The following is a 14,694-nucleotide window of genomic DNA, read 5'->3' on the forward strand; positions in this document are numbered from 1 at the left end:
AGTCTCTCATAAATGCAGAATATAGCAATACAAGAAAGGTGGAAAGTGAATACTTGAAGTTATCAGTGATTTGTATGGGAATTCTGATTGCAATTATTTTAGGTGCTTTCCCGGGAGAATCCCTGACACAAATTTTAAGTATTGACCACAACTTCAAAGAAAAAGAGCACACACACACACAAATCGTGGCTGTTTGAATCAACACCCTGCTTTGTGGATGAAGACCATGGATGCCACCCTTCAACCAAAGCTCTAGGGTGAGGGCTAAAATATCTAATTTGTCTTGAGCAAAAATGACTGTAGACATATGGTTCAAATAAAGGGGAGGCCTGGAGAAATGCAAAAGTTCCCTTCAATCTCACACACTCTGTTATAAATACCCTATGTAATAATTTGTGATCTAGTAAGGTAGATCAATTAATTAATTAATTGCCATGTATCTAAAGATGCTACCTGAAGAAAGGGGCTCACTTTCTTCTTAACTATGCTCTTCTATGATGCTGACTTTAGGACTTAGGTGCACAGAGCAAGCTTTTATAAAATGTTTGCATACTGGCTTGTCATTCAAGGTCCAGAAATGAACTTGATTTAATATCCAGCAATCAAAATGCAGCCAATTTTTTTAGTGATAACAAACACATCTGATTCAACATGTATCTTAAGCTATAAATATAAATTTCTGAAAGGCAGATTTAAGCTCATACTTGCCTGTGGGTTCTCACTCATGGGAATAGTAGCAATTGTAACGAAGTAAGCACTTAACATAAGATCAGCTTTTCTTTGATGAGGCCGTGAATCTGTTCATTCCTAGTTTAGTCTCCTGAGAAACACCCTTGGGCTTGGAAGGGTGGAGCCCGAGTGACTGAGAGACAGAATAAGCTTCTTGTTTCATTTGCCCCAAAGCCCTTATTTTCTAGATGTGAAAAATGGGGCCGAATGGATAAGTGGTCTGTCTATGCGCATTCAGTTAGTGAGCAAATCCATTAAGTCCCTTCATGGACTCCATTTGCTCACCTGTCATTAAGGAAGTTGAACACTAAGCGTTCTATTCACTTATGTAAAGCTATACTTTTGGAGGAATTGTGATTAAACGCAATCTCTGCCACAGTTAAGATCTGCCACAAATCATCGAATAGTAATGTTAGTGACTAATACTTACGGTCCCATTTATTTGAACACCTTCAAGTATTTTGGACTTTTAGGCCATATTGGTCACCTGCTCAGCTATGTGCTCTTCAAGACTGCTTCACTTTCCCTCTATCTTACCAGCTATCTTTTTTTTTTTTAATGTGGACAAGGAAACAAAAACATATGATCCTTAAACATGGGTCAAGCCCAAGTCCATTTTTTATTTTTATTTTTGAAGACAAGATCTGATTGTTGAAAAGGGTTTCTTGTTCATTCTCAAAAACGGTGACCATAAACCATGACAGACTGGTCAGTGCCATCATTGCCAACTGAATCAGTACCCTTGTCACGTTGCAGTGCAGGGGTCTGTGTATTGTGTCCTATCCCTGCAGTGTGCCTGTCTAGAAGGACACAATTCTGCCTGTGTCAGTGGCTAGTTCATAATAGGTGCTTAAGAAACACTTGAATTAATGAATGATTGTAGAAACAAATATCCTCTAGTACTGGACGGCATAAGCATGTTCACCGACAGCCAATTTTCATTGCTTTAAGGTTTTAATAGATTTTATGTTTCTATCTCTCTTTCTCTCTTTCTTTCTTTCTTTCTTCATGCTGTACCTCATTGTAAAGCACTTTGCTATCCCCACTACATTTGAGAATTTGAGATACAGATTAAGGCATGTGTTTCTAAAAAATTGAGCTAGATTTGATTTACAATGTTGTTTATGGCTGATTTCCACCCCCCAAATTTTCGTCTCAACTTAAAAAAAAATCTTATGACTCTTCGTGGTATCAATATTTTATGATGTTGTTATTTAATATTTTCTCAGAATAAACATAATTTAAACTCCAGCCAATTGAAACACCACTTAGCAAGACAATTAACTTTCAGAGGTACACAATTAACCTTGTTAACATTTGGAATATATAAACTGTAAAGAATCACTGATGTCATCCGGATGGGAGGAAAGCTTAAGGGAAGAAGTAAAAATTTTTGGGTAATGCCTTACACAATGGGAAATAGACAGGTTTGCTCCAGGCAGAGTAGGAGCGATCATCTTCCACCCTGAGGCATTCTTTCTAGAATCCTTGTAATACTGACTTGGCTTGCTTAACTATGGTAGAATTAATTGCTATAAAGTTATGCAGATCTTTTTTTATCTGAGCACACCTAATACGGAAGTCCTTGGTAGAAGTGAATTCTCAGTCATATTAATGCTTTAGTTCTCTGAGAATCAGGTTGCATTTTCCCTTCCCCCTCCAATTACAATCATTTGGAGCTGCAATTTTTTTATTCCTGTGTATGTTCACCACTTCAGCCTCTAATCTGATGGGCTGATATCAAAAAACAATTACAGTTGTTAGTTAAAATTAAAAGCCCATTTGATGTGCCAGCCTATCATGGCTTAAAACCAAACAAACATAAGAAAGCTTCTCATAACAGAAAATCATGGGTCAACAAACAATTCACCTCTCCTCTAGTTTCAACGTTTTCTTACATATTGTGGAATAAATCCTTAAATTCAGCAGGAGCTTCAAGTAATGTATGGATTGACTGGCAGCTGAAATGCTAATAAACTCTGATCAGAAGTGAAGTTTCCATAGCTACCATCTAGATTATGGAACATGATTATTCTTGTTAAAAAAAAAATGAAAATGACTCGTCATGCTAAACATGCAGGTCTAGGACGTCTACACTAAAAAGTTCGACTGGTATTTTAGGAGATATCTTTCTGAATATTTTGAAGAAAGTAAAAAATGTAAAGATAATTCACAATTTTTAAATTGCCAACATTTTCCCCTTGTTAATTGATTTTGTTTCACCACAACGAATATGCAATTGAGGACAGTGAGTCTTATTAAGCTAGAAGGGTAAGAGATTTACCTTGCATGTAATTAATTAAATTTTAGTTCTTTTTTTGATTGATTAAAACACAATTTCTCTGTCCCCTGGTTTTATTTATTTCTATAATTCTTGGGATAGCCCTATTTCAAGGTGTGCTGATTTATCCACCCAGCCATCCATACACATATACACATTACACATTATTATCACTGCTAATAATATTAGCCACATTTATTATGCATATGCTTACTACCATTGACCTCTGTGCTAAATTCTCCACAGTCATCAACTCTCCTAATTTTTACATCAGCAGGAGGTAGGCACTATTATTTCCATCATTTTATAGATGAGCTTTTTAAGTCCTATATTCGTGTTGTTGTTTTGATTTGATTTTGATTTTCAGTATTCTTTTCTGTGGCTCAGGTCTTTAAACCTTCATGTAGTGATGATAATCACAATTGTCACTGCTTGAATGACCAGCTGGAAGGATTAACGTGGTCCTGGTGATGTATGATATTTGAGTTACAACATGAAGCCATTGTGGAGCACAATTTTGGAAAATAATGGAGGGTCAGAAAGGGGTTATTTCTATGACAAATTATATTAGAAATGTGAATTTCCTTGATTACTGCTATATTTTGCATGAATTGTTCAGATTCATAAATCTTAATTTAAAATTGCAAGGAAAACACACAATAAGAAATTTCATTCCCAGTAATTACATCGTTTTATTTGAAATTAAACAGGATAGTGTTTATAGTGATCAGAAACAAATGAAGCTTGGTATATCTTATTAGTACAGTAACACATTTTTGAGAAACAGAATCATGATTCTGCCTCCATAAACCTATGTTTATCCTCCCACAAAATATTTGCACTGTTACATCGCCTTTCAGTGTAAGGGCTTTGGCCTTTGATTTGCTAATTTTGCTGCTTTGAGGAAGCGTTTGCTACTCAAATATTCATTTAACATTTACTTCAAATACTCTATTTGTAATTTCTAACAAGACATTTTCTCCATGTAGATTCCACTATAGTCACTGGAATTTGGAGCTGATGAGATGTTAGGGAGAGTAAGCAGTCCCTTGCTTTTATCCCCATCTTTGATAAATGTGTTCTTCTCCCACAGGAAGTGTTCCTTGTTACATGAAATCCTCCAAGATGATGAGTTCTAATCCCGAGGAAGACCCTTTGGACACATTCCTCCAGTATATCGAGGATATGGGGATGAAAGCATATGATGGCTTGGTGATTCAGAACGCATCAGACATCGCGCGAGAGAATGATCGCTTGAGAAATGAAACAAACCTGGCCTACTTGAAGGAGAAGAATGAAAAACGCCGAAGACAAGAGGAAGCAATAAAACGGTAAATATAAATGAAAGTTTTTTTGCACCGGAGGGAAACTGTGAGCAAAGCCTATAAAGTTGTCACCTGGTCAAGAAGGGGTTTCTTTCAAGGTTAGACTTGCGGAGACCAAGTGAAAATGTCTCCTTCACTGTAACAAAAACAGAATCCACCCTTCTGACAGGACCCTCGCGTTAGTTAACAAGAGCTGTTTACTTGTGTGTTGTGCATATGGTGATGCAGATGGGATGGAGAAATAATTCAGTTTCCTCCAAATAAACGATCATATTGAACAATCTCTTAATAAAAGCGTAAGGGAACCGACAAACACTGTTAACAGCCAGTATTTAATGAAAATCCCCACCTTTAATGGTTCTTGTTTATCGTTCTTACCTTAGAGTTCATTTTCTCCCTAAATTATGAAAAACTCGTCGATAATTAGAACTACGTGAGCTAGTGAGGCGGAATCTTTAGTGTGTGCTCACTGTGCAGAATTCTGTAGTTATTATATCTTTGCTAGTAAGTGCTTCAGGTCTGTTCAAATGAAATGTCTTTTATGCTGCAAAACCTACCAGCTATAAGCAAATGAGTCTCAGATTGCAGCTTCCAATTGGAGGCTAGGTTTCCTAGGGTACTGAGACCAAAAGAGAGATACATTATCTTTTGATTTTTCCCAAAGCAGGTTACAATATTTCCTGAGTGTTATGTGTTGAGGGGAGGGTACAAGTAGAAACACGTGTTTGATGGAGTCCTGTTTCTTCAATGGAATCCATTTACTGAGTGCAAAGAAGCAGAATTTAGGAAATTAAGTCCATATCAATTGCCCGGATAACTGAATGGTAATAGTTAAGCTATTTTGATAGTCGTGGATTTTTCATCTAATCTGGCACTAATCCTTTGCTGACTGTCTGTGAACATTATGATATGAAGGAAAATAAAACGTTCTTTTAAGATGAATTTTCATTCTTATAAAGAAGCTAGGTGAGGATGCATTCCTCCAACATGTCATGGCAAGCAACTGTGTATGAGAGGCTGGGGAGGAAGAGGGAGAGACAGAAAGAGGGAGAGAGATTTGGAATAAAAACATAAAAGAAATTTTGTAGAGGATTATTCTGAAAGAGTGTCATCATTTTTCTCTGGATGATTAAAATGCAAATCGATTCTATCACCAGATATACAAATATTTACAAAATGGTGTGCTTGATAAACACGTTCATAACTGCATATGCTAAGACTTTTTTTTATTTCTACCTAATTTTAGTTGGTATCACAGTTTTTCTTTCTAAGAGTCACTAAATGCTTTTCCTTAGAACAGATTTTTTCCTTGTGAAGTACTTCTGATGCACTTCTGTGCATACGTGAGCATTTTACTTGACTTTTGTGAGTCTAAGTTCTCTAACACTCAGAATAAAAAAGGATATCCTACATGATTTATAAAATAACTTCACCTTTAAAGTCTAAAGTTTCTGAATCTTGCCACTGAAACTGAACGATTCATTTGCTAGGAGCACATAGACAGACTTATTTGCTGAATAGTTCTGTTAGATTGTACAGAGCACCCCATGAGCTTATCGCTGTGCTGTCATCTTCTGTGTTTCATCAGCGGATTTCAGAAGGTTTCTATCTAAAGATCCATAGACATTAAGACAGCAAAAATGACTTATTTTTAGGTGCTCAAGTGTTCCAAGGGGCACAACCAAGAATTCTAAGAAGTCTAAAGTCCGAGGGGCAGGAGCAGGAATTTAGGTAGGTGGAGACACAGCGAAATCCTGTCATTGCATAGTGAATGAGGTCCAGAAAATTCAGTTAAGTAAACTTTGAGTTAGTTCCTGCAAGGTTAACAAAGCAATGTCATCTAGAGTTATGTTACCGGGCATAAAAGTAAAGGTGGTTTAGATCACACATTGAACTGAAGTCTCAGATGATCTGGAGACATTTGCTTCCCACATCAGCCCATCAACAAGAGATAAAACTGCAGTTTAGCCCTGGTTAAGGACAGAGGAAAGGCAGGAGAAGGCACCCACTGTGTGTGTGTGTGTGTGTGTGTGTGTTTAATCTACATGGATGATTTATTTGAAGCCATTCTCTTGAATATATGGGGTCTTTCTTGTAACAAATGAGTAAGGACTCAAAGAGGGGAGAAAAATGGTTTTGAAATTCAGTTTATCTTTCTCTAATCAGATTAGGAAAAAAATGAAAAACCCACTGGTAGCAGAAAGAAGCAAGCATCTTCTGGGATCTTGCATTTGATGAGCTAGATACTCAGCTGCTGTGCACATTCCTTGTTTCCATGGCAAAACCTAAGTCGGAGACTTGGGAACACGCATGCCTGAAGCCAGGATGTTCTTCATGATCCATAACCATGTTGCTTGGAAGGCTGCTCCTGCCATAGTAGTTGGTGTTAACCACAGGAGAGTTAAAAATCAGTACTTTATGTCAGAGAGACTTAGTGATGGTGATGAGGCCCTTTGGAATTTGTCCCTGGATGTGAGTGTGGCTGAAGAGTAAACCAACTTCCCAGGCATGGAGACACCTACCAGAAATAAGCAGAAGGCCAGGTGCTTGCAAAGTGAGCTTATGTTCAAGCTGAACTTTGATTCCACTCCTGCAATAAGGGGTCAGGCAGAGACTTTAATACTGGAAGCAAAGACTGACACTGAGCCAAGGGAGCTAGCTAGGGCATCACTCACCTGAGGTCAAGGTGATTAGAGACAACGAGCAAACAGTGCACACAGTATGTGACCTGGTTGCTAATGTTTAAGCTACAATGTAAGTTTCATGGGAAGACTATTTCTCTATACAGTTCTTAGAACAGAGTCTTAAGCCCACTTATTGATCAATAAATAACTTGCTGTAAAATGTAGTCACTGATTGGTGAAATATTTATTGAACTTTTACTAAGTGCCAGAAAGTGTTCTAGACCTTTATGAGACAGTAATGAACAAAACATTGTCACTGCCTATAAAAGAACTACTTTCTGAGAGAAGAATGAAGGCGAGACAACATGAATCAAACACACACATATATGAAAGGTGGTGATAATTTTCCACATTGTAAAACAAAGCAGGGTAAAGGAGATAAAAACAGAGGCCAGAGGAGACCTCTGAAGTCAAGTGACATTTGAGCAGAGACATGAGACATTGAAAGCTTACTGCCAGAGACGGGGGCCATATGACTGTCTGCGGGGAAGGGAATTCTCAGCAGAGGGAACAGCAGGTTTGATGTGTTCCAAAGAGAGATCAAGACATCATGTAGGGTCCAAGCAAAGATTAGGGGTGGGGGTGTAAGTTCAGACTGCTGTGGCCATCAGGTAATGTAGAACCTTGTAAGATTTTATGTTTTATTCATAAGGGGAAAAATTCATTGAAGATTTTTGAGCAGAGATGTGACATGCCCTAACCAAACATTTTACAAGGATTATTCTGGGTTCTGTGTGTTGAATAGATGGATACGGAATAGACTGCAGGAAATTCCGAGAGAAAGCTTTTGCAATAATTCAGCTAAGAGATGATGATAGTTTGGACTAGGGTGGTGTCAGTGAAGGTGGCATACAATGCTCAAATTATGGGCACCATTAGAATTTTCTGATTGATGAAATGTGGAGGTTGAGTAAGAGAAAGGAGTCTCAAGTTTGCTGTTGTTCTGGGCTCTGCTGTTATGTTATGTTTTCTTTTGTTTCTGCCTGAAGCAACTAGAATGGTGTTTCCACTTAATGAAATAGTAAAGTCTAGAATAGGAGTAAATTTAGGTCAAACAGTGGAAGAATAAGAGCTCAGCTTTCACATACCAATGTTGTGAGTCCTTTTAGAGACTCAAGTAGGGATTCTGGATGGGCAGTTGGATCCAGGACTCATGGCAGCGAACAAAGCAGGAGGTTTAAATATAAGAGTCATAGTTGTAGATTTTATGGTCATGAGCCTGGTTAAGGATACCTTGGACCTAAAATTAAACAGGGAGGACAAAAGCACCCAGGACTGTTTCTTGGGGCACCTAACTGCTTACATGCTAGGAACAGTAGAAGAATCCAGCAAAGACAGCTAATGAGATAAGAGAAGAAAACCACTAAGGAGGGTGATGCCTCAGAGAGAAGCGAGAAAAGTGATAAAGAAGAGAGAGAAATTTTACTGATAGATCAAATATATTGAAGCCTGAACACTGATCAACACCTTTTACCACATTGGTGTTGCTGAAAAGAACAATTTGGGTGGAGGTCTGGGGACAAAATTCATCAGGATTATGTTCATGAGAGGATGGGAAGACAGGAATCGATTCAAGGAAGAAAGGAATAAAGAATCATTTTGAAGACTTTTGAGGTTAAACAAAATTCAAAAATATGGAGAGTAATTGAAGGGGGGAAGAGAGGTCTATAGTGGTTTGTTTTTCTGTTTTTTTTCTTTTTTTTTCCTTTAAGAAGAGAGAAAACTAGCTTACTTGAGATGCTGATATGAATGATTGCAATAGGAAGGGAAATGTTAGTGACTTAGGAGAGGGAAGGAAAAATTACTGTGATTATGTGTTTGAGTAGGTGGGAAGGGATGGAATCTAAAGAATCTTAGGAGCACAGACTGTTCAGCCACAATGCATGGATGACTGAACGATGAATGAACAGATGACTAATCTTGCATGAAACGGCCCCAAATCTGGCTCCTCGCATACCATTTTATTATTGTGCCCCATAGCTGTCACATGTGCTAGGAACTAAAAGGTGTAGTACGTATCTTGCCATCAATAGCTCTTCCTCCCTCTTTTTTATATCCTTCCTCCCAAATATTTTCCGGGAATCTTAATTTAAAGTGTGAATATCATTGGAAGGAACAAAATGCTAGTAAAATTTTGAGACACTTCTCAGGTGACTTTTTGTTTGTTAGTTTTTTATTTTGTTTTGCTTTATTGAAGTATAGTTGGTTTACAACGTTTCAGGTGTACAGCAAAGTGATTCAGTTTTATATACAGATACGTATTTCCTTTTCAGATTTTTTTCCATTATAGGTTATTACAAGATATTGCATATAGTTCCCTGTGCTGTACAGTAGGTCCTTGTTGTTTATCTATTTTATATATAGTAGTGTGATTCTGTTAATCTCAAATTTCTAATTTATCCCTCCCTTGCTTCCCCTTTGGTAACTGTAAGTTTGTTTTCTATTTCTGTGAGTCTCTTTTTATTTTGTGAATAAGTTCATTTGTATAACTATTATTATTTTAGATTCCACATATAAGTGATATATGATATTTGTCTTTCTCTGTCTGACTTACTCCACTTAGCATGAGAATCTCTAGGTCCATCTGTGTTGCTCAGATGAGTTTCTCCTCCAAAAGCAGGGCCCATGTACAGTGGGGGACATAGAAGCCCCTGGATGTTGTTATGGGGAGAGTTGGAGAGAGAAACATGAAAGGAGCCCCAAAAGTCATGACTGGGCAGGAGGAGGAGACATAACGACTGGGCTGGCTGTGGCTATCTCGTGTTACCCCATCTCAGTAGCCATTGTAATCTTCAAGTTCAATTTTACTTCTTTCATGTGGTGACCAGTATTCTGTGATTCTGACAATTAGAAATTATGATAATTTTTAAACTTATATAGAATATCCTCACAGTATTTTTAGAATGGCTTGAAATTTCCTAATAACAAGTGTATTTTTTACATTTTTTTAAAACTCCAGAGCAAGATTCTGGGCACACAGGCATTTTGAGGTTTCAGGGATGGTAACAGACTTGGAATACCCACATCTGAATCTCACATGCATTTTAATATTTTTAACATGCAATTATGTCAAGTTGTAGAGAAAATTCAATGTGACATTAATGAACGCAGTCTAATCAATTAAAATTCTTTATCATGTCTGCAGAATGCCTTCTTTAATATATGCTGTGGTTTAACATATAGGATGTAAATGCTGAAAATCTAAAGATGGGGCATGTTTGACCTTGAAAAGGCATTGATGATAATTCTCTGTGAAATATGCCAGTTGCAATTTCACAAATGTGCAGACTGCCAGGGATTGCTTAAAAAATGGAAATAGGATTTCATATGATTGACCTTCTAGATCACATATGTGCTGAAATGCCTTTTGTGTTGAAGCTGGGAAGCTTAAAACCCCAAGCTCTTCGAAAAAGAATGCCCTCACCACTGTCTCAGTGTTCTAAGTCATTCAGGCTTCCTGAGCCCAATTTCTTATTTTTAAACTAACTTCAGCCCCTCATCACTACTAACTTTCTTGTATCATCACTTCCACCTCTCAAATAAGATTTTACTGAAAAGGCTTATTGGGTGAAAAATTTTAAATAAATAAAAAGTGATACTGTTAGTGTTTTTCTTAACAGCTCCAAATGACATTTGGTGAGAAAAAAAGAGAGAGAAAGACTCAAAGGTGAAAAGTTAATATTTCAGTAGCTCATCCTTTCTGCTGTTTTAAATTCTAATAGTTTTCTGCAGGCACTGTTAAATGAGATTTATTTCTGTTTGCCTATCAGAAAACAAACATGCAAAACCTACAGCTTCAGACAAGTGAGATCGCCTAAGATGGGTTACAAAACCCTAGTTTGTCACGTGCGTAGATGAAAAGGGATGTTTAAGACACAGGGATGATGGCGGTATTGAACCACTGATGCAACCCAGGCACCAGCCATTAAGAAGGAGGCAACTCGCCAGTGAGAACAGTCTGGTTACAAACAACCTGTAAGGCAGTACCTGTGAACTTGAAGCTTGCTGTGGAGATTCAGTCTTTGCAGGTAACACCTTATTTAGGACATCAAGTAAAGACAATCACTGAAGAGGATGGGCCATATAAAGATCATCTGGTATACCAAAAGCATGCTCAGGTTTGAGGCTGCCCTTCATGTGAATTTTTCTGTCTGGATTCTGGAACTATTCCCTGCACTGTCTTGTTTTACTAGTGGCCACAGTATTTTGAAAACGATATAGTTCATATCCCTTAAGTAAAAAGCAACAAGAAAAATCGTTCCCAGTATATGTCTTTTCTGAGTATGTTTTCTACTATGGAACTAATTTTTTTTTCCTAATAAAACAAATGCTACTTTAGTGAAATTCTCCCAAACACTGCAAGTCTGGAAGACAGCTCTCGACGTTAGCGAAGTGGTTGTGACACGAAGGACTACTTAAGCTGATTGGGAGCGCCTCTGTTCCCTGTGGATGCCCTCAAGGGATCTATATGAGGTTATATTTCCTCTTTAAAAGTGACAGTCAGAAATGGAATTAGATTAGTTGCAGCTCCTTTAAAACATACATGCAATTGTATATTAGGATGTATACTTGGAAACTGTTTGTATTTGAAGGTTTCAGTATCTCTGTTAGTCAAAGAGAAACAAAGGACCACTAAAGTCCATCCTTTAGACCACAAAGAAAACAAAAAAAGCAAAAAGAAAAATAAATACTGGCTTTTCCTTTACTAGAACATTGCTACCAAAAGAAAACAAATGGCTGTGATACCAAAGTTTAGCATTGGTTAATAGTTTAAATGATCACCCAAAGACATAATTACACAGAGAGCTCTTATTGGAGAAATGTTAGCAGTTACATAAATCCTCTTTAGATAGTTATGGCTTCTGGAATCATACTCATGATTTGTGGCAGAAGACTTTATGGAAATAGGGAGCATTTACTGAAGTGCATTTGGGCGGATAGATCCGTTCAGTGCAACATGAATGGCGACTTTGGCTGCAAATAGGTCTCACCGGGTTCTTCTCAATTGGAGGTATGCAGAAAAATGCAACGCTCTATTTGTATATCAGAATGGATGCTCATTTTGTTCAGGTGAAGTGAGGACAGTTAAATGAACCGGGGTTTAGAAACACAACCATGTCAACTTTTAGAAATACTCCACAGCGAGCCTTAAACTACTTAGAAATTCTCTGCAACAAGCGCAGAAATCGCTCTGCGACGTGCTCTAGCTCCCATGCTTGGAGCACGGAAACAAACCCCGAGAGCCCTCAGCCATCCTCCTATGTGGAGTGAAACCCAAATCTGCAGCTTGTCAGGGTCTTGCTGGAATGAATCAGCTGATCCGATCTGATGTGAATTTCTGACCTAATTTTGCTGTAGGACTCAGTGCTCAGGCAGAGAAAACAAGGTTAATGTGTTGATAAGGGGGTGAGATTAAACAGCAGACAGTGTCTCAATAACCCTCTCTAATTTCAGCTTCCTCTTGTGTTTGTGATTAATTCCAATCACTTTTCTATTAATCATTTCAGAGGACCACAAGCTGCTTTGCTTTTTTGTTTTTGGTTAAAATTATGCATCTAGATTTCTTTTTTGAAAGCTAAAAATGATATCCAGACACTGGAGTAATTTTTATTAGAATACCAAATGGATGGGGAGATTCAACTGTACGATTAGGAGGGAGAATTCAGTAACTTTCCTTGTCCATCCCTCACTGCTTTTTATTGGGCCAGAAGCCAAATCCACAAGGCTGATCCTAAATGAATTGATTTATTAAAAATGTTCTATTTTTTTCAGTGCTGGAAGGGAAAGTTAATATTAATGAGCATATATCTAAGGACACCACTTAGGCTCATTAATATTAACTTTCCCCACTTAGCCTAAGGACGCCACATTCGCCCATTTTAACTGTTGTGTGTTTATAAGTCAAAATGGTGTCTGTCCTGCTGGTCTACTGTTTTCAGCCAGGGTCACCACGGTCCTAAGAGAATTCTTACAAACTACAGCATTCATCTATTTCCCATTCACATTATATCTATGTTTGTGATAGAGGTGATTTTAGATTTTTCCCTGTCACCTGCCAGGCCAATTAGAGGCCACATAAAGAGGGACCCTTAATGGCTCAGGTAAGCCTTTATTCTTCTCACATACCTGTTTGAGGGCTATTTATATTTCTGGTTGTTTCAACTTTAATTCTATCCAGACCCTAGCGCTGACTTTACATGTAAAGAAGCTCTGTGTCTGTTCTATATCTGAAATAAACAGACAGATGTTGGCAAGAGGAGGGGCTTTTTAGAACGCAACCCCGTAGGAGACTGTCAGTCAGCCTGAGAATTAAGCTGTTTTAATGCCGAGGAAATCGCAGCAAAGAGTAGACCTTCCGAACATCCAAACCTATGGCAACCTGAATTACTGAAAAGAACCCCATTGGAAAATTGAAGGTAATCTTTCTTTCAGAAGTAGTGTTAAATGTTTAGGGATGGTTGCAGATTAATCGGGCAACAGTCTTGAACTGAGTCTTGGGCTGCTTTTTTATATTCTTCGGGCTGTTGGAGGATATTCTCAATCTTTAAATGAACATGGCCTTTGGAAGATGTTCAAAACCCAGATAAGGAAAAGAAATTATTATGGAGTAAGGCTATGAGTCAGGGGATTTTTTTAACTACTAAAAATGCGATACGGCTTAGGGAACGTGTCTAACGTAACAAATGAAGCTGCTAGAACAGAGGCCGAGCATGCTAATAAAACAGCTCCGAGGCTTCGGTCCAACTTTGACGTAGCCTGAAGGAAACATCTTCATTATAAATGTATGGGTCACCTTGAAAGTAATTTTAATCATGAAGAGAAGGGAAATCAAGACCCTCTCCAGAAAGGAATCTCTGCTTGAAACACATGCCTCGAGAGAAAATTTATTCTCGATAACGTTCATATTTGGAAATACATGACAGAATATTCATGTCCATAGCCTGCCAGGAAGCAGAGGGGGAAAAAATTTAAAGAAAGGCACTTTCATTAAGATGTACAAGGAAGATGTTTTAAAAAATAAAAGGAAGACACTGAAAATCCATTATTTTAATTAGTAAATTGCGTTTTAATCTTTGATCTGGGACTTGGTAGACCACTCCGTGTGTCCTGATGTTTGGACAAGAAATGAAGCGGTTCAGCCATGAAGAAGAGCTTTACCAAGAAGACTTTTTAATTTTCAGTTACAGTGATGTTTATATGTGTTGCGTGGCCATTTTGTTTCTATATAGGTTCTTTCATTAAGCCTTTATGGAGCATCTCTTATATGAGGCATAGTTCTAGGTGCGTGGGATAAAGCAGAGGACAGAATAGCAATAGACACTCGCCCTCATGGGATTTCCAATCTGCTGTGGGTGGGTGAGGGAGACAGACAGCAAGTAAAGCAGAGAGTAAGTTAAAATGTTACGGATTCTAAGAAAACTAACTCAGGGCATTGCAGGGTCAGGGGTGTGGAAAGAGTGCAATCTTTACAAACATGAGTCACAAAAAGACTCACTAGGGCTGTCACGTTTGAGTAAAGGCCTGAAGTGAGAGAAGAAGTTGTGTGGATCTTTGGGGCTGACATTTCCAGGAAGAAGGAGCATCCAGAGAAGAAGTCTAGAAGGGAGCATCTCTGACATGTCGGAGGCACTGCAAGGAGGTCAGTGTGGCTGCCGGAAGGGGTCAGAAGGTCAGG

The 14,694-nt window shown here is 38.1% G+C and overlaps 1 protein-coding gene across 1 annotated transcript in view; it reads left to right on the plus strand.

The window, feature by feature from the left end:
- The first annotated feature begins 4,120 nt into the window (after window positions 1-4,120).
- The window catches only part of NYAP2 (neuronal tyrosine-phosphorylated phosphoinositide-3-kinase adaptor 2), a 233,418-nt gene continuing 222,844 nt past the window's right edge, over window positions 4,121-14,694 (plus strand). The window contains exon 1 of the mRNA XM_031677940.2: window positions 4,121-4,341. Coding sequence (XP_031533800.2) covers window positions 4,121-4,341 — 221 coding nt within the window. The remainder of the gene's footprint in view (window positions 4,342-14,694) is intronic.

Source organism: Vicugna pacos, chromosome 5, assembly GCF_048564905.1.
Source record: "Vicugna pacos chromosome 5, VicPac4, whole genome shotgun sequence".
Classification (NCBI taxonomy): Eukaryota; Metazoa; Chordata; class Mammalia; order Artiodactyla; family Camelidae; genus Vicugna; species Vicugna pacos.